This window comes from Pelodiscus sinensis, chromosome 2 (assembly GCF_052426305.1).
Source record: "Pelodiscus sinensis isolate ZL-2025 chromosome 2, ASM5242630v1, whole genome shotgun sequence".
NCBI classification, from domain to species: Eukaryota; Metazoa; Chordata; order Testudines; family Trionychidae; genus Pelodiscus; species Pelodiscus sinensis.
This window is the reverse complement of record NC_143053.1, coordinates 155,149,914-155,170,548: the sequence shown is the minus strand read 5'-3', so window position 1 is coordinate 155,170,548 and position 20,635 is coordinate 155,149,914. Positions and strand designations below refer to the sequence as shown.

The following is a 20,635-nucleotide window of genomic DNA, read 5'->3' as shown; positions in this document are numbered from 1 at the left end:
GGTAAGACCAAAGCTCCATCTAGCCCGGTAGCCTGTCTGTCGACAGCAGCCAACACTAGGTACCCTGGAGGGGATGGACCAAAGACAATGACCAAGCCATTTATCTCATGCCATCCATCTCCAGCCTTCCACAAACAGAGGCCAGGGACACCATTACTACCCCCTGGCTAATACCACTCCATGGACCCAACCTCCATCAGTTTATCTCACTTCTTTTTATCTCACTTCTATCTCTGTTCTAGTTCTAGCCTTCACAGCCTCCTGCAGCAAGGAGTTCCACAGGTTGACTATTTGCTTTGTGAAGAAGAACTTTATTTTATTAGTTTTAAACCTGCTGTCCATTCATTTCATTTAGTGTCCTCTAGTCCTTCTATTATGGGAACTAATGAAGAACTTTTCTTTATGCACCCTCTGCACACCACTCATGCTTTTATAGACCTCCATCATATCCCCCCTCAGTCTTCTCTTTTCTAAGCTGAAAAGTCCCAGTCTCTTTAGCTTCTCTTCATATGGGACCTGTTCCAAACCCCTGATCATTTTAGTTGCCCTTTTCTGAACCTTTTCCAAGGCCAAAATATCTTTTCTGGGGTAAGGAGACCACATCTGTACACAGTACTGAAGATATGGCGTACCATAGTTTGATACTCCTCCTTCTTCCCTTGGCTTCCCCCTTCCAGCTCCCTCCTCCCAGGTTTCCTCCTCCCCTCTCCCACCCTCTCTCTTCCCCTCTCCCACCTCCTTTTCCCAGTCTCCCCAGAGGTTAATCCTCCCTCCCCCAGTTTTGTTAAATAAAGAGAGTTTCTATTTTTGAACACACGTGTCCTTTATTTTTTACATCAGGAAGGGGGGCTAGGGAAGGGTAAGTGGAGAGAGGTGAGGGAGGAATAGGGTACGGGCCCCCGATGGGGAGGACGCGGTAGCTCTGCGGGCTCCTCGGGGTGGAAGATCTCCTGCCGCCCCCCGATTGACCCCCCCAAATGGCAGCCTGCGGCAAGTGAAGCCAGGCTGATGGCCGAGTGCTGTGATGTGCCGAGTGTGGGCACTCAGGGCACTCCAAGCCAGGACTGCTTTGCTGTCCCTCATCGAGTTAGACAAGCGATCGAGGAACCCCTGAGAACTGTCTGTCCGGGGTGGGGGTCGGGTCCCTTTAAGTACAGTCCTCGGCTAGCCTGAGACAGCAGCTCCACACTCTAAGTCCTAATCTGATGCCCTGCCAGCACTGCTTCCGGCCATCCTTAACCTCGTTTCAGGGTCCACTCAATGTGGACATGCTAGTTCGAATTAGAAAAATGCTAATTCGAACTAGTTTTTAGGTCTAGATGCACTAGTTCGAATTAAGTAATTCGAATTAAGTTAGTTCGAATTAGTGCTGCAGTGTAGACATATCCCTCTATACTTTGCAGATGTTCTCTCTTTTCCCTTGGCACACGTATACCACATAAACAAGATTTAGTGTTGGAAACGGACCTTGTATAGTCCTGGAGGAGTGTGTGCGCATTTGTTAAAGTATTTCCGTTTTTCTTTTTTAATGGACCTCAGTCTGAGGACAAAAATATTGTTAAGGTACTGTCAAAATACACAAGTCCAAGGATATGTCTACACTAGGAAATTACTTCTAAATAACTAAATGACATAATAACTCCCAAAATAACAAAATTGAAATAGCATGTCCCCACTATGGAGAAGCCTCGAAATTTGTCCAAGCAGGTTGAATTAATGTGGATGCGCTACCTTGACTTAGAGCCCCAGGAATCACTGGGGAGTAATTAATTTAAATTACTCTGGGTAGTAGTTATTTCAAAATAGCACCAGAGCTTCCATGCTAACACTATTTTAAAGTAACCATTTTGAAATTAGCATTATTCCCTGAGGAAAGGAGGAATACAGATTTTGAAATAATCAGCCCATTATTTTGAAATAACAGGCTTGGTAGGTGGATGCTCTGCTTATAAATTTGAAATAAGGGGGTTATTTCGAAATAACTCTCTAGTGTAGACTAGGGTGAAGAGACCAGTTAAGGGTGTGGAGTTGTTGTGTATTTTAAGTGCTCATCCTACAGAAAGTAGACTCCCCACCCCCACCTTCTTCATGTCTTGCTTTTGTTTCTGTGACCAGTAGAGACAGGAAATAACATGCTATTCAGTAAGTAAACTATGAAGCCCCACTTCAGGAACTGTCAGCAACTGATAACTTGATATGTGACAGATAATCACTGTAGACATGACTTTTATGTAGGCAGCCTGGCACCAGCAAAAAGTTATCTTTTGTTTAAATTGTTTAATTGTCATTCTGTACAATATTCTTTGTCCTGTAATGCTTTTGTCAGTTTTTTCTAGTTATTTAAACTACAGCATAATGCCTAGCAAATTTTCTTTCATGTGTTTAGAATTTTCCACTGAGATCCCAAAGAACTGTCCCGTAGCTGTATCAGATAGTATCAGTCTTGGGGCAGTGCCTGATAATGTGCACACAAAGATTTTCTGCTAGCAGATGAAAATTGTCAGGAATCTCAGTGCTCCTGCTTTACATGGTGCCTGCTAATGTGGCTTAACCCTGTGTTGTTAGGCACAGTCATATTTAAAAAATTGAGATGTAATGTAGCCCAGATCTCACCTAGGCATCCAGTCAATCTTGAGCACAAATTAGAAAGTTGTTTCATTGGAAAATTGTGTTTTCATTTTAAAGGCAGACTTTGTGCTGTCTTTGATTTCTTCCTTATTAATTTGGAAAGTATGAGCCAAGAATACATTTTGTTGCACATTTGTTTCAGATTCAAATTAAATCCCTTCACCCCTATGCAAAGAATTTATTACAAAAGAATAGTTTGGTGATGTTATCATGGTTTGATCTCACCCTGATCTATAGGCAAATCTTTTTGTTCTTAAATGAAGCAAATATAGGAATTAAGACATTTCTTTGATTATTGGGAGATATTAGTCTTCCCCTCTCTCTAAGGGTGTGACTAGACTACACCCTTCTTTCGATAGAGAGATGTAGATTAGGTACATCAAAATTGCTAATGAAGCAGGGATTTAAATATCCTGTCTTTAATTAGCATAAATATGGCCACTGCTTTTTTTCAAAATGAAGTTTTTTAAAAAAAACGGCAGTCTAGACACGGATCTGTCAAAAATAAACCCTTTTTCGACAGATCCTGTAAACCTCATTTTTGAGGAATACGAGATCTGTCGAAAAAGGGTTTATTTTCTACATCCACGTATAGACTGCCATTTTTTTCGAAAAAAGTCCATTTCGAAAAAAGCGGTGGCCATGTTTATGCTAATGAAGTGCAGGATATTTAAATCCCTGCTTCATTAGCAGTTTTGATGTGCTTGATTTGCATCCCTCTGTCGACAGAGGGATGCAGTCTAGACATAGCCTAAGAGCTGTCCAGAAATGTGGAAACTGAGCTTTTTAAGCTAGTCAATGCAATTTTAATCATTGACTGGCTAGATCTCTTTGAGGGAGAGATCTCTTAATTTTTCAAAATGTACTGTTTTTTTTTAGTTTTTGGTCTTCTTCCTTGTAAACCAGTTAAAACAGACCAATAGATGAGATTTACTAAAAACTCAAATGTCAGTTAGATTCCTAACTAATGTCAATTTTCAGTTACCAATAAGTGCCTGATTGCATTTGTACCGGTGGGGGAATCTCCTCTCAAATAATGTAGGAGTAGAACAGGTAGTATATATGGATATATAGAGAACTTGAAATTTAAAGCTTGGAAGTACCAAAGAGAGAGAGAAACAAATGTAGCAGTGAGAGGGAACAAAACTAAATAATAGAGAAATTACGGTATTGGGCATAATAGGCTTCCTTACCAAGTATCATAGCATGCCCCCACTGCCTAATCAAAACAGTTATGTGAATAGTAGTCTCAGATTGGAAAAATCATATGGATGTATCATAAAAGAAACAAACTATGTTTCTTTTCAACATAGTATGTTGAAAATGTCATGATTCCTGCTATTCTTGATAGTGGCACCATGGTCTAGCAAGCGAAGGGTTACTAATTAGGAATCAGAACTCTAATACAGTTTTGCCATTGACATTCAGTGTGACCTTGAGCATTTGCTTCTCTACATCCGTTTGTCCATTTGAAAAAAGGGTATAATTATTCATTTGTACCTACCTCAGTTACGATGATTAGCTAGTTAATAGGTCAGATTGATGCTTCCTGGCACAGGTATGTAAGCACTATGTCTCTCTGTGCCAGGGAGGCAACCAGGGCCTAGTGTGTGAGTCACCTGATGGACAGAAGCTAGACAATGCCATCCACCTTTGAGGGAGGAGATGGGCCATTCCCCACCCAACCAGCTGAGAGAAGTTCTACTGATGGGATCCAATATAGAGCACACAGTTAAACAAATCAGTGTTTTTTGGAAGATACATAGTATAATTATTTTTTCCACAGTACTTCTTGATATTATTGCAAAAATGCTCCACCAATAACTCTTGGGTCTTCTTGAATACTATTGTATTATTTTAACTACAAATTGTCTTGGAGGCACTACTTTAACACATTACTTTTTGGCCCAACTGTGCCTGGATTGCCTATCATAAAGTAAAAGATTTGGAAAAGCTTTGAATTTTGCTAATCTATTCTTCGCTAACCCCAGCACTTGATGATTTACATAAGAAACGTCTATCTTTCCTTATCTTTCAGCAAATAATTTATAGCTATGTGCTGTAGCAAAGTCTCAGTACCTCATGAGTTTAGAAAAAATATAGTATTATATTTTACAAGTAAAATATGGAATGTTACTATGAAGCATATTTTGTGATGTTTTCTCCTTCCTGACTTTTTGTTTCCCTGATAATATTAAAAATTCAGTGATTCACAAAGGTATCTTTGTGAAATAGCAACATTCTAAAATTGTATTAACTTGCATTAACTACTATGCTAGAATTGTGAATTGCTGAAATTTGGACAACTGAATGATCTAATCAAACATTATTTAGTTCATATAGATAGATTCCAAATCTAAAACATCGAATGTTTAGTGCTGCCAACCTTGAATAGACCCATTTGCTTACAGTAGTAAAGTGTAGCCCATTGAATATAATGGAACTGTTGCAGAGTAGCAAGTGTTTCCAAGACTGAGCCAAAACAATGTAGAGTAATTCAGGCAAGAGCTGATGCTGACTATAATCTTCCCTAAATGACATTGTATAAATCTGCAGTAACTCCAAATGCAGTCAGTGAAATTACTTCAAATTAATACCATTGTAATCTAGACTAGGATCTAGTCCTGTGTATTTTGTCACTAAAGTTTTTGACAATATGAACCTATGTAAATAGTAATGATAATAAATATCAGGATTTTAATATTCACCATGTTTGATTGTACTTTTTGTGTCTTTTTCTTTAATATAGCTTTGGGCCAGATTATGCTGTATGTAGATGGAATGAATGGAGTAATAAATCACAATGAAACCATCCAATGGCTGTATACTCTCATTGGATCAAAGGTAAGAATATCTCCAGATTACTTGTTTTATACATCTTAAGTCTTTTAAAAATATTTTTCCTATGGGGAGGGGGAGAAGACATTCCAGTGAGAAATTTAAGTATTGATTGATTGATTGATTAAGTATAGAAAAAACAATGAAGTTGTGTAGATAATTTAGAGTTTGCCAGCATTCATAAAACAAAATAACTTGTCAGCTGACTCTAGAGCCTGACATCTTAGCTATTTCCTAAATATAGTTCTTCTTCAAGTGCTTGCTCATGTCCATTCCACTTAGGTGTGTGCACACCGCGTGCACAGATTGTCGGAGAGTTTTCCCTTAGCTGTACCCAACAGGCCAGCAGGGGAGCCCCTTGGAATGGCACCGCCATAGCAGCACATATATACCCTTGCTGGCTCTCCACCCCTCAGTTCCTTCTTACTGCCCATGATGGTTGTTGGAGCTCTTATCTCACTTGCTCACAAGCCTGATACCAGCGGTATTTGCACTTAGCAGTTACTTAGCACCTAGCTGACTCCCATTGGTCTCTAAGTTACTTTCCTCTTTTTTTGTTCGTTGTTTGTTCATAGTTATAGTTAGTTAGTGTTCGTGTTGGGTCAGAGTTCAACCACTGCATCCTCTTCCCACCCCATCCCCGGGGCATGCCAGGTCCTCACGATTCGTGCTTAAAAGTGTCTGGGTGAGCCCCACATCCCATCCAACTGCAAGATCTGTTGCAGTTTTAAGTCCTGGGCTCAGGCAAGAGAAGCTCATGCTTGAAAATACTCCTGATGGCCTCTCTGCATTTCCCAGGGGGTTCACAAAATGTATGGCAGTGGTCACTGCGTCCTGAGGAAAAGGAGGATTCAGGTTTACCCCATCTAGATGACTGGCTTATAAAGGGTTCCTCCCTTTCAGACATATCTCTCGTCAGAGAGACCTTTCTCAGGCTGGGCCTCATCTTAAACAAGGCCAAGTCCATTGTGACCCACACCCAAACTATAGAGTTCGTGGAGGGCCAGTCTGGATGTGATGTGGGCGAAGGCCTTCTTGCCCATGGCCCACTTCATGGCAATGAAGGAGGCCGTCCTGAGGCTCCAGTCATTCTCCACCTTGATGGCCTGATGTTGCATGAGGTTGTTCAGATTCATGGTGGTCTGTACTGCCTGCTGTTTAGACCCAGACCAAGAGGTGCACCTCGAGGCCATCTCGGCCTTAGACTCAGGGTTGCGAGGCAGGTCTGTTTTCATGGACCCTATGGTGCATCGTTTCCTTAAGGGATGGGATAGGGTTTACTCCCAGGGTTTACCCCTGCTGTCCTGGGACCTTAACCTGGTGCTCTCTGGACTCATGACCCCTCCCTTCGAGTCGTTGACAATGTGCTCCTGCCTGGAAAGTGTCTTTCCTCGTGGCCATTACCTCCACTGGCAGGTTTCAGAGCTGCAGGCTTTAATGATGGACAGCCACAAACCTTGGGACGGTGTCAGTAACCCCTCTATGTTGGGGCTCCCAAAGGTTGTTAACACTTGCGGGAACTGAACCAGTGTTATAAGTAGTGGGGAAAGTAGTGAAATTCTTTAGAGATGATGGGTCTAGGGAGAAAGGGTTTTCTTTCCTCATTTCCATACAGATATTTGTGCAACATAAAGGAGAGCATAAGAGTTCCAGAGTCCCCTTTCCCACTGTAAAGCACTCCTTCCAATGCACAGAATGCACTGCTGCAAGAGATGAAATCAAAAACTGGGGCTGGATTACTAGAACTGCTAGGTCATCTTCAGATGACCAATATTATTGGTAGATATTAACAGTAAGATAATGATGAGGTTGGCTAATCTGAAGTTTTCTGGTCATCTTGTGGTTGGATGGAAGATCAGGAAGGATTTTTTCACTCCATGTAGATCATTCCATAGTTTGCTGGACACATAATCAGGTAGCTTGTCTTCTTGGAACATCAAGTATTCGCCACTGCCAGAAAGAAGATGTCAGTATAGACGTAGAGATCATTTGGTGGGTATGGATTCTAGCTTTCTATAAAACATATAAAAGTAAAAAACAAGCAAGAAAAATAAATGTTAAGTTACTGAGTACGCTGATCCTCTAATTCTACCATGATGTGGGAAACACCATAGCATTACTTTGTAAATCTGAAATGGAGTTTGTTGATTGTCTTTACCAAAGCACTACATCACTGGAGTCTTTAAGCTCCTCCTTACCCGCATTGTCAGCCAAAATGATTATATCCATATCTTGGCTCAGTGCCTATGGCCAGGGAGTGCAGGCAATGTGTTTTGAATAGTTTGGTTTCAGGTAGCATCAAAGTTATTTTTTTCATTATTACTTTAACTGTCTTGGAAGAGATCTAAGTCCCTGTCCGTGTGCCAAAAGTTAATCGAAGGTATGACAAGCTTACTAGCAGAATGCGTGGTGTGACAGCTGCTTTATACACTTAAATGTGAATTTGGCTCTCCATGAAAAATGAATCTGTGGAATTTGCAATATACCTACAGTCTAATTTACAGCCTAGCTAAACTACTACTTTTTTTGCAACAAAGGGAAAATTGTTTTAAAGTTTTTGAGTAAAAAAGGATGCAGAAATTGCTAAATCTGCAGTGTAAATATTGAAACAATTCCTTTTGGAAGCACACAGAAGGTAAACAACGTATCATTTAATCAAGTACTTTAGCAGTGACTGGCACATGTTGTTTCTTGCCTTTACTTAAAAGCTTTGTAGAGACTTAGGAAATCAATTATCACAGATGGTTGAATAATTTTCACTGAAAATCTTTTCTGAAAAATTCCATAATATTTTAGATTTTTTTTATAATTATTTGTTAAATTCTGCACATTTGGGCTCTGTTTCTGGCTTCCTTACTCACTTTGAATAGTATTACCCAATGGACTTATCTATATTAGGGTTTTTTTCTATTACATTCCCTACCATTACGTACTATTGCAGTTCCATCTCTGGTAGCCAACAGAACTGGACACTAGTGTAGATGGATTACCATCAGCCACTGACATTTTCAACACTGCATTGCCTATATGTGCTGTGAACAGAGTTCAAGGACACAATGGTTAAAATTCCAGCAGGCAGTTTGCACTAGTGCACCTACCATAGTTTCACTAGTAGAGCTGCACCAATGGCCTCAGTGGTAAGAAACTGTAAATAAGAAGGGAGGGTTCATGTTATACACAAACTATGTGAGTAAGAGTGGGACAATAGGGTGCTAAGATGGCGCTTCAAGTTAATGATAAGTGCACAACTTGAGGGTAGCAATGTACTTCTTCCATGTTCATTTTAAGGGATGGGATAACATGACATTATATAATCATGATTAAAACATATCACTAAAACATATCACTAAAATCATAGCACTTACATAGGCCTTTATTCAGCAGTACCCGTCATTTCCCACAACTTCCACTATATTTAGCAAAGTCCTTCACTATGCGTTAACTGTGGTTAAGATCCATTGGGCAATGGAACTTAAGTACATATCTAAAATTAGCCATGCTTTTCAGGCTAGGGTTGGACTTAAGTATATATGTAAAAGCTTTTCTGAATTGGCCCATAGAGCATTTCAAGCTCTTTAGGCAGGTATGTAGATACCAATAAAAGTTTCAAACACTCAAACTTTTTATGATAATTAAGGGATTGAACAGCCATCAGATACGTCTGTTTATAAAAATAAAGCTCTTTTGGCTCTCAGGTAAAGTGGATGAAGAGTTTGAAGGACGTGGGGGGAAAAAGAAGTCTAAAACTGAAACCTTAGGTTTTGGAATGGAAAACTAGCTCTTCCTACCTTTTCTGTCAATTTCATCTTTTCATCATCTCATCTTTCTCACATTATTCCTACTCATCCCCCTCTCACCTGTCTATGTACAAGATTACATTTAGAATCTAGCAAGATATCAAAGTTAAGTAACAAGAGAGAAGATTTTTAAAGCATGAAGGAGAAGAAGGCACCAAAGTCTCATAGACTTTCAGTAGATTTTTGAAAGTCTCCTTCCTTGTAGGTTAACATTTCTGGTAGTTCTCAGATAATTTTTTTAAAGTTAATATAGTGACATTATGGGTCATTCTGCTTAGTTGTATCACCCAACTTCTGTTGGTGAGAGAGATTTCTCTTTGGTGAGCTTACACAGAACTCATCTTTGTTCTCTAGTATCTTGGGACCAACATCGCTACCAAATTTCATATGCCCTAGACAAGTGGGCATCAATCTTTTTTTCAATCACAGCCCCCTAAAAATGTTCAAAAAGAGCTGTGGACACCTTTGGAAACCTATTGTCTGTTTTTGTAGTTGAATTCTGTTCCATCAGTTTTCAGTTTCAGTCTTTCATGGGCCCATGGGCCCACTGGGGTTATGTGCATGGCCAGTGAAAAGAGCAACAAAAATGATTAAAGGCCAAAAAACATGAGCTGTGAGGGAAGACTGAAAGGATTGGACTTACTTGGTTTAGAAAAGAGAAGACTGAAAGGGGACATGATAGCGGTTTTCAAGTATCTAATGGGGTGTTACAAGGAAGAGGGAGAAAAATTGTTCTCCTTGGCTTCTGATGATAAGACAAGAAGCAATGGGCTAAATTGCAGCAAGGAAGGTTTAGGTTGGACCTTAGGAAATACTTCCTAACTGTCAGGGAAGTATTAAACACTGGAATAAATTGCCTAGGGAGGTTGTGAAATCTCCATCACTTGAGATATTTAAGAGCAGTTTGGATAGACATCTATCAGGGATGATCTAGACTAAGGGTTCCCAAACTTTTGACACAGGGACCTGTAAATCCATTCACGAGCTTTTGGAGGACTGGTAACATTCATTTGCATATTTGCATATTCATTAAGCAAATGATAAATATGCAAATAAGTTGTTTCTGATCCTCCCAACACCCCCAGTGCCAACTTTAGCAAAGCTTTTGATATGGTCACCCACAATATTCTTGCCAGCAAGTTAAGGGAATATGGATTGGCTAAATGGACTGTAAGACGGATAGAAAGCTGGCTAGACCAGGGTTTCCCAAACCTGACTGGTCTCAGATGAGGGATATTTTTGGACCAGGGGAGGTCATTTCAGGGCTCCTGGTTCCCCCCCTCCCCACTTCCTTGCACCTCCCTCTCCTGCAACCCAACTGAGCTGCCCACCCCCACTGGTTCCCTGCACCTTCCCCGAAACCATCCTCCACAATCCAAGGGAGTGCAACAGTTCCCTGCAGCCCCTCACAGCCCAGCTGAGCTGCCTGTCTGTTCCCTATGCCTTCCCCCATCCACCTCAGCCCAGCTGAGCCCTGCACTGGTTCCCTGCATGCCTCCCCTGCAGCACAGCTGAGCCCCGTTTCCCTGCGCCTCCCCTCAAGCCCCGCAAAACTGCTGAGCCCAGCTCTGATTTCCTGCCCCTCCCTCCCCTTGAGTCTAGCCCCAGGTTCCCAGCACCTCCCTCCTTCTGCAGCCCAGGTGAGCCCAGCGCCCCGCACCTCCCCCCACCCCCTCCACACCACAGCCCAGTCCGGCACCCCCCTAGCATCAGAGGAGTAGTGAGATGTTATGCGCCCAGGGCCAAAGCAAAATTTGCACCCCCCCCCCGCCCCTGCCCCCGCCCCCGCCATGAGGCAGGGCACTGAACCTGACACATGGCTGGGCTGGACCCTGAGAGGAAGGGGGGAGCTTGTATTGCATCTTCCCCCACCCCCTCCAGTTTGGGGCAGGCCCCCACATGCACTATCCACAACACCACATGGAGGGAATTGATCACATCAGTAATCCCAACTTCTTTAGAACTGAGGCACAGATTATCCAGCACGAATGGAGGTAGAGCAGGCACTATGTGCACATGTCTGATATATATTTTTACCAAAACTGCTACCTGCCCAACTTGCCGAAGGAGAAAGGAAACAGGGAGGTCAACAGGAATGGTTTGGAGCAGTGTTTCTCAACCTTTTTTTATAAAGTACCCCCCTTTAAAAAAAATGATCAGTACCCCAGCACAGTTTTCAGACACACATTTTTTTTTCTACCATTGCAACACATTTGTTTAAACAACTTAATCATAGCTGGGTGGGTGATGAAATTTTTGGGTGTAAAAAGTACAAAAATAATAAAGCACTGAATAACTTAAACCAACAATTCAGTTTTCTCCAAATTTCAGTTGTGTTGATGTACCCCGCAGGCTTCTCTCTAGTACCCCTATAGGTATTCATACTACTGGTTGAGAAACACTGGTTTAGAGCAGTATTTTTCAACTTTTTTTATAAAGTACCCTATTTAAAAAATTATAAGTATCCCCAATACACCCACCCCTCCCCCTGATCCAGGCATCCCCAGCCCCCCTGATCCAACCTAATGCCCCTTCTGCCCCAGAACACCCTCCCCCCCCATCCAGTGCCCATCCCCCAGAGCCAGGCACTCCCAGCTTCCCTGTCCTAGCCCAATACCTCTCCCCCTTCCGCAGAGCCAGGCCTACCTATACTGTGGCTGCTCCTGCCGCTTGGCCCTGCCTCTGAGGCTTGATTGCACAGGGAGTACGTGGCCCAACAGCGCTCGTGTAATGTAGAAAGCTGCTACCTTATAGGAATGTGCTGCTGGTATCATTTTCTTATCTGTACGATTGTAAGGAAATGCTCCTATAGGAAACTATCAGAAGTAGCACAATCCTACAGGGAGCATTTCCATACAGACCATGTTCGCCGCTCCCCGCAACTCATGGTGCTGTGCGCTCTGCTCCCACCCCAGCCCAGCGCCCCCCTAGCGTGGCACCCTGCCCCTTGCTACGCTTCTACCTAGCATGGCTCCCGGGGGCAACTCGTCCCTCCTCCCCCACACTTCCCCCGCTCCCCCCCCCCCCGCTACGCCTCTGTGCCAGGAGCCAGGAACATCTGGCTACATCTGCCACCCAGCCTGCTCCAGGGCTTGGGGGGCCTGGCGCCACATGCGCACTCCGGAAGCCCGGAGCACCCTGGCAACCATGCTGAGGCCCGGTATTTTTTTCCTGTGGCCCAGTAGCGGGCCACGGTCCATAGTTTGGGTGCTTGGTCCTGCCATGAGGGCAGGGTACTGTACTTGATGACCTCTCGAGGTCCCTTCCAGTTCTAGTATTCAGTTATTCTATGAGAGACATGCACTCCCTCTGCATCCAATCAGAGTGCTGCTAGTAAGGTTCAATCAACATACTCCGCACATTCGACGTGCACAAGCACAGTTAGCAAAGCTGTCCTACACCGGGAGGCTGTCTTGGTTACAATAGTCTCGCTGCCCGCTGGGACAAAGGAGGGACACTCATGTAGCCCACTCACTAGTGCGACTGCTCATCACAACCATTACTCTGGCTCTTGGTGTTCCCCCTATATCAGATGGATACCTAGGTAGACCCAGAAGCTAGCTTCTTGTGCCTAGGCACTTCTGGAATGATGGAAAGGGGCTTCTTTAAGGGCCAAGGATGTTGCCCACTATTTTTAGCCTACATAAAGAAAAGCTGATGCTAACCAGATTTAAACCTTTGACAGTCATTAAAAACTGCACAAAAACAACGTCATGCCAGAGTTAGTGGTGAAAGTGTGTTTCAGGGGACTTCAGTTATCAGTGCCCCCAAAATTACTTTGTTTACAACAATTCTGCAACTTCAAAATAAAATTAACCCCCGTAGAAATTAACCCTTTAAAGGGGTTCTGCCGCATCGTTCCTTAATTCCAATGTGTAAACACTGTTTCAGACCTCTGACAAATCACACCACATTTGTGTTAACTCTCTCTCTTGTTGCTGCCGACGTCAGAGTTTAAGGCTTTTCATCATAGTTCAAGTTATATGCAAGTTGTCTGTGAAGGGATCTGGGGCATATATTGGAGGTGAAAATGGTTTTCCTATAGTGTAGCATCTGCAGTGTCTGAGTAGTTGATACCGGTGGACTGCTGGAGACATTTTCCTTAATATTAATTTATTTTAAGGAATGGGGGAAGAGGGATTTGTACTGAAGTAATTTTTAGTACATATAAACTTATATATTTACTCTATATTACTGAAATAAAGGTTTTGGGGTGAGAGGTCATTGCCCACAGGCAGGATACCTCCTGTAGCCACATTTCTGAAAGAGCTTCTAATGGTGGAGCACCAGTTTGATTCACACACTCTACTGTGTCACTGTGTTCACAGATCACTGGAATAAACGGTTGGCCTTTGGAAAACAAATCTCCTATGAAGTTTCCGTTGCTTGGCAAACCCACAAATCTCTATCACTGACCTCAGACTATAGAAATTATGCATAAAAGAGCATTAAATGTTCCTAAAACATAATGCATTTTTAGCAGGGAGTCTTTTCTTTTCTGAATGCTACTGTTCAAAGTAATTTTTTTTTCTATTTGATGATCCAGGCAGCTCTAATTCCCCCCAAGAGACCTGAAAATCCTTTTTGGCATTGTTTTCCGTGGAAAGTAATCCATTTTTAAAGTGATCTGGGTATTCTCGGAAGACCAGGTGGAATGCTGGGTCGATATAGCAAGATTGAGCAAAGATTTATTTCTCACATACTGTTTTAATTTGTTTTTCCAGTTTGCTTCTCTGTGGGTCCAGTATTATAGGGAAAATGCTGAATCTTAGCTCTCTGGCCTTCTCTCTGTCTTGTATGAATCATTTGCTTCATATTTTATAGAGGGCAGAATTGTTTTGTATTCTGATTGGTGCTGAGTACCCAAAAATACTAGAAAGATTTTGTGGGCCACACTGAGATTGTGAGAACTGTGTGACTTTTGAATAGAAGTTCACCTAAGCGTAAGGTACATATATCTCACTCCTCACTAGGGACCAAATCCAAGTCCATTGAAGTTAATGAACTCAATGGGCTTTGTATAATGCCCTAAATAATGATCATTTTGACTCTAGTTCTAAAATATGGGAGGCGGTGTAGGATTAGTGTTTAAAGAAGAGGTCAAACAGTCAAGCACTATTCTCGTTCTTCCTCTCCTTCTAACTAAAGTTAAACACATGCTTAACTGCATTGCTGAACATAGATTGACTTAAGCATGAGCTCAAGGTTTTGCTTAACTAGGACCATATTTTTTCTGTGCAATAGCTGATTCATTGTGTAAATGAGTCTAATAATATTTTCCTAGGTGCTTCCCAGGAAAGATATAAGGTTTAATTCTTAAAATGATTGGTGAGTTACTACAAGTGGTAACATAGTAACTTGTCACTGGAACTGGCAGGAAAAACTTCAACAGAATCATTTTATTTCAAAATTGAAATATGACATGAAATTTTATTCATTTTGTTAACATTTCATTGTGAGGGGAAAACATAAAAATAGATTTGACAGAATAGAAATGTGCCATTTAAATATTTTTAGAACAAAATGTTTTAATTTTTGTATTAATATTACTTTTGTTTTGAAGGGTTTTAATTAGTGTAAAATGAAAACAAAAACAAATATTTTTAAAGGGATTTGATTAATCCAAAGCAAAGCTTTTGGAGAGTTTTGGATTTTGGGGTTTCATTCCAATTTGAAACAAAACCCAGTACTGAAATCTTGATTAAATCAATTTTCCATGTTCCATGCAACCTCCTTATCTCTAAGGTAACAGTTTGATTTCTGGTCCTGTGTTTTTACCTAGTATATACAACAGCTGTTATATCTCTTTGGAGCTGTTTGCCAATGAACTGCCTCAAAGGAAATGGCCTTTGTTTCTGCTTGTGAGCTACATCTAAATGTCCTTCCTTGCTTATCGTGTAATTCTTATTGAGACCATTTCTCACTAGCATCAATAGAAGACGTGAATAAGAAACTCAGGGTTTAGTTCTATATCTTATTATATTGACTTGCCATAGCCTTGCAATATACTGGCAGTACAAGTTGCCTTGGCCTTTTTCCCATTTTTGAAGAGGTGCTTATAGACATCCATACAAACATCCCATCCAGGGAAACTAATCTATTACTACAGCATTTCCCAAACTATGGTCCGCGGCCCGAAAAAAAATGCCGGGCCTCAGCGTGCCTGGTGGCTGCCAGCTCTTAGGCCGATTCGACCTATTGGGTCGAATCGGGCCCCGCGCCCCTGCACCCGGAAGTGCCGGCGAGTTAAGAGCCGGGGCCCTGCTCCAGCGCTATGTGGAGCTGGGTCTCTCCCCGGCTCTGCCTGGAGCGGGCAGCCCCAGACATCCCTGCCGTGCGCGGCTCCTCCTCGCCGCCTGCCGCCCGTGCGCAGCGTTGCACGTGGGCGGGGAGGACGCCCGGGCGTGACATGCATCACGGCCTGGGGTTTCGAAACCCGCGGGAGGCACATGGCGGGGCTTGGCTGGCTCCGGGTTCGGCCTCTGGGGCCTGAGCTCGGCCCCGGCCCCACAACGTGCAAGAAGAAGGTGGGAACTGGCTCGTGCAGCGGCGGCAAGGAAAGGAGAGGGGGTGGGGAAAGGGGTGGAAGGAGAAGGGGCTTGGGAGGGGAAGGCACCAAGGGCCAGGGGTGCGGGAGAGAGAGACAAATGCCAGGGGCCAAGTTCAAACCATGAGGGAAAGACAGGAGGGGAGGTGTCAGTGGGAGGGGGGACAGGGTGATGCTGGGAGAGGAGAGGGGAGGGGAAGGGCACTGAGGGTTGGAGGGGGAGGTGCTGGGAGAAGGCTTGAAAGAAGGGGTGGGCATGAGGAAAGTCAGGATGGAACAAATTGTGTGTGAGGGCACAGAGGGGCAGGAGGGGAATGGGGCAGAGACTGGTGAGGGCGTAGGTATTAGGGAAAAAGAGGGGAAAAGGAGGCACCAGGAGGGTGCAGAGCTAAGGGAAGGTGCAGGTGCCAGGGGATTCTGGGGTGAGGAGGAGGAGAGAGCTGGCCACCGGAAGCAGGGATTCTACTGTCGTCCCCCCCCCCCCCCCCCCCCCCCCCACACACACAAACCCCTTGAGTAGTTGTGAACTGTCTGGCTGGTAGACACACTCATGCAGCCTGAGCACATTTACCAGCCAGGCAGTTCGAAACTACACACTGATACATTTAGTAATAATACAACTTACCTCCTGAGAAAATACCAGACATGTTATACCAGTTTGTTTTTCATGTGTTTATATTTTTGGGCTGCAAAAAGGAGAACTGAAAAAAAAGGGTTCCAATTAAAGTAAAAAGTTTGGGAAACCCTGGTCTAGCCAGCTTTCTGTCTGTCTTACAGCCCATTTATCCAATGCATATTCATTAACTTGCTGGCAAGAATATTTGCTAAAGCTGGCACTGGGAGATTTGGGAGGACCAGAAACAACTTATTTGAATATGCATCACGTGATTAATGAATATGCAAATATGCAAATGAACATTACTGGTCCTCCAAAAGTTCGTGAATGGATTTACTGGTCCCCGTGTCAAAAAGTTTGGGAACCCCTGTATTACTATATATTGTAAATAGGTTCAGCTGAACTAGGACCATATTTTTTCTGTGCAATAGCTGATTCATTGTGTAAATGAGTCTAATAACATTTTTCTAGGTATTTCCCAGGGCGGGATGTCTTCTCTTACAGAAGGCATGCAAGCATAGGCACCAACTTCCTCAGAGCCCAGAGAGTACTTGATCCACACTATACCTCAGGCCCTGTCCCACTCTAACCTTTCCTCCAAGCCCCCATCATACCCTGCTTCTTCTTGCCCCATCCTCCAACTCCACTCCTTCTATGCACCCTCCCCAAGACCTCTCCTGCCTTTTCCTGCTGCAGCTTGGCCAGTGCCTGCTGCATGCCACAAAACAGCTGATTGTGTCAGGAGTTGCTGGGAGGGAGGGGGAAGTGTCAATCAATGAGGCTGCTAGAGGGCAGGAAGTGCTGGGGGGGGGGTAGAGGTGGTGATTGGTAGGGCTGCCTCCAAATCAGCCTTGATTCTGGGTTACCGCAGGGCCTCCTGGCGTGGTACTCAAAATAAATTAGGAAACTCTGAGAGCCGCTGTAATTTACTTCACACACTGCCCCCTCCTCCCCCGGTTGCTAATAAGCTGCTCTGCAGCTTGCCATGACTGAGAGCTTGTCTACGTGGTGGGGTAATGCCCACTAACATGGTGTGATTTCTATAGCTCACTAACATGTTGTGCATTAGTTGGTCAATATAGGTACTGCTGATGCAAACTAAAGGAAAGGCAGTAGGGGACTGTTAGCACACCCCAGCAGAGGGTACACAATCCAGTTAACACACAACATATTGTGCTCATTGTCACACTGTGTAAGCAAGCTTGGAGAATCCCTGTAGCAGATGCAGCCTATGAGGATTTTTCTTCTGCCTCTGGTGGGGACCCTAATATGTTCTGCTACACCAGGTCTTGCAAAGGGATCTTGCGTCTGTCTTCCTAAGTTACCTCATTGGGCGAATCCTCCCCCAAGACATTTAAACTGCTCTCTGGCCCCTTTGCCTGGCATGAGGGATTCAGAGCACCAACAGTGAGGTCATGTGCGCTTGTTTGGATGTGAGCCACTGTGGCACTCACCAGGGGTGCTGCTCCCAAAAGACTCTCCCAGCGCAGAGACCCCAAGTCCTGCTCCCAGGAAGCATCCCTCCACCTCGTGGGGAGACCTCCTGGGGTAGCCTATGTGCAGGGCAGGGACTGCCCCAGGCTGCTCCTCATGGGGTTGGCTGTGAGTCCCCACTTGGGACAGACAGAAGCTGCTGCCAGCGCCCAGGGTTTGCAGGGACTGAGGTGACAGGGAGTGTGTGTGTGGGGGGGGGGGGCAACAGAGGGCTGGGAGCAACCAGGGTTCGGAGGGGCAAAGGAGAGGTGTGGGAAGAGAGACAGGGGACCCCAACCCCAGAAGCAGCCGCACCACAGCCCAGGTACTGCTTTGGGCAGATGCCACACAGCCTTCCCAGTGAGTAGTTGGGCAGCCACTACAGGGCCCTGGACATAGCTCCAGCCCTGGGAAGGGCTGGAGCTGGCTACCAGAGCAGCCCCCCGGGCCGTTGTAGCAGACCCCCAGCCACTCTGTCTCCCAGCCATCAGAGCAGCCCCTCACCATGGGGCACCGGAGCATCCCGGCCACCATGCGGCCCAGGCCACCAAAGCAGCCCCCACTGCTGGAGCAGCCTCCCCATCACGCAGCCTGGGATGCCAGAGCAGCCCCAGTCACCAAAGTAGCCCCCCTCCATGCAGCCCAGCACCCCTGCCAAATAGCCTGGGCTGCCAGAGTAGCCCTTCTACCACACAGCCCGGGTGCCCAAGTAGCCCCCTACCACATGGCAGCTGGGGTCGCTGAAGCAGCCCCGGTCAGCTGGAGCAGCCGCGGTCCCGGTTCTGGCTGGCCAGCCAGAATAGCTGCCCACCCACCAGGCAACCACGGCCCTAGCCCGCTGGAGCAGCTGCCCACCCGCCCTTCCGGCACTCACTTTCCGCAGGAGCTAGAGCCCACCTTGCCACTCACTTTCCAGGTCCTACAGCAAAGTGAGCGGAGCTGCATGGCTCTGCAAACAAGGTGGGCTGGTCTAGAATTTTTTGTGCGTGGCCACACAGGCATGTACTTTAGAGAGAACTATGACTACGTCCATTTTACACTAGGATTCAACCCAATAGGTGTTTTGGCATTACATTTAGCTACTTGACTTCCATGGAAAAAAAAGTGTTTGTGTGCAGTATGAACACAATCAGATCACCTTAACTTTTTCATTTCCTGACTTTTAAGAGCTCAAGCCAAATGCCGATTGAAGTCAATGAAACGCTTCTCATAGTGCTTTGCCCCAAGACCTAAATTTCCAGCTGTGATGTTGCATGAACATAGTTTATTTTGCATGTATTGATTTTATTATATCAATATAGAGATCAAGATGTTGCAGCGATATTGAAATTGGACAGGCAGCCAGTGTAGAGTGCATGTGCATTCACGTTGGGCTATCCCAAGAGTGAGCAATAAGCATCACATGGGCTGGATCAGTTCGCAGAGGTTAGCCTTTGGTGGGCCACTGGCACTTTGTTTACCTGCACATCTGCAGGCGTGGCCACTTTAACTTTCCCTTGGCTGTGGACCAGGACACCACTTCCCGTAGCTCCCATTGGCCAGGAATGGCAATCTGCAGTGAATGGGAGGTGCAAGCAGCTGTACCTGTGGATGCACAAGTAAATAAAGCGCCGGCAGCCTGCCAGGGGCTAACCCTAGTGAAATGCATCCAGCCTATGGGATACTTATAGCATGCCTCTGGGTCTATTTTGTCCTTCAGGAGGGCAGCTAGCTGTTTACTGAAGCACTTCTAGTTTACCTTTTGGCTTGATGGTCAGTGCAAAATGGAGTGCATTCTAATTGTCTGGTGCTGAGGTGACACTGCAGCTCAGTCTGTTGCAATCCAAACTGTGGACCACTCCATAAAAAATGGCCCTGCAGCACCTTAAAAATTATAGAGGGTATCATGAGTTTTCATGGGCACAACCCACTTCTTCAGATGAATCTGATGAAGTGGGTTGTGCCCATGAAAGCTCATGATACCCTCTACATTTTTTGTTAGTCTCTAAGGTGCTGCAGGATCATTTATTGTTTTTTAAGTTTTTTCAGTTAGGCCACATCTACATAGCGGAGCTATTTCAGGATACCGGAAGTATTCTGAAATAGCTATTCTTTTGAGCAAGCCTGTTATTTCAAAATATAACAGGCTCACTATTCTAACGCCCCTGTAAACCTCATTCCATGAGGATTAAGGGACATTTCAGAATAGCGCTTACACAGCATCAGATTTTGAATAAACTATTTCAAAATTAACTCAAAATAAGCTACACAATTTGCATAGCTCAAATTGCGTAGCTTATTTTGAGATAAGGGTGCAGTGTAGATGCATTACAGACTAACACAGCTCCCCTCTGTCACTTCATAATCTGTATGAATAAAACTTCCAGTAGTATGAATAGATATTTTCAAGGAAAGTAAGTTTATTCTTTAGAAATTAACATGCTAAGAATTCAACCTTGTAAATGAATAGAAGTCTATGAAATACATACCTCTCTCTTTATCATGAGTATCTCATTCCTCTGAGATTATAGATCAGATTTGCAGATCATTAAAAATCTAGGAGAAATTGCATGTTAATTGACACATGGTACGACTCTTAACTGCTATTAGCATAGCAGGAACTCACTTCCAACTTTTCATTCAAAATAATCCACTTTTATGTGTAACATGCAAACATTCTGTTAAGAACAAATGCAACATGGATAAATAATTACCAAAATAGTCTATATGTTGTATGAGAAAAACAGGAAGAATAAA

General features: G+C 44.1%; 1 protein-coding gene across 11 annotated transcripts in view; it reads left to right on the top strand.

The window, feature by feature from the left end:
- The window catches only part of FHOD3 (formin homology 2 domain containing 3), a 592,306-nt gene that overhangs the window by 359,417 nt on the left and 212,254 nt on the right, over window positions 1-20,635 (top strand). For all 11 annotated transcript variants that reach the window (XM_075921655.2, XM_075921653.2, XM_075921652.2 and 8 more), the window contains one exon: window positions 5,378-5,472. In XM_075921655.2, the coding sequence (XP_075777770.2) occupies window positions 5,378-5,472 (95 nt within the window). The remainder of the gene's footprint in view (window positions 1-5,377; window positions 5,473-20,635) is intronic.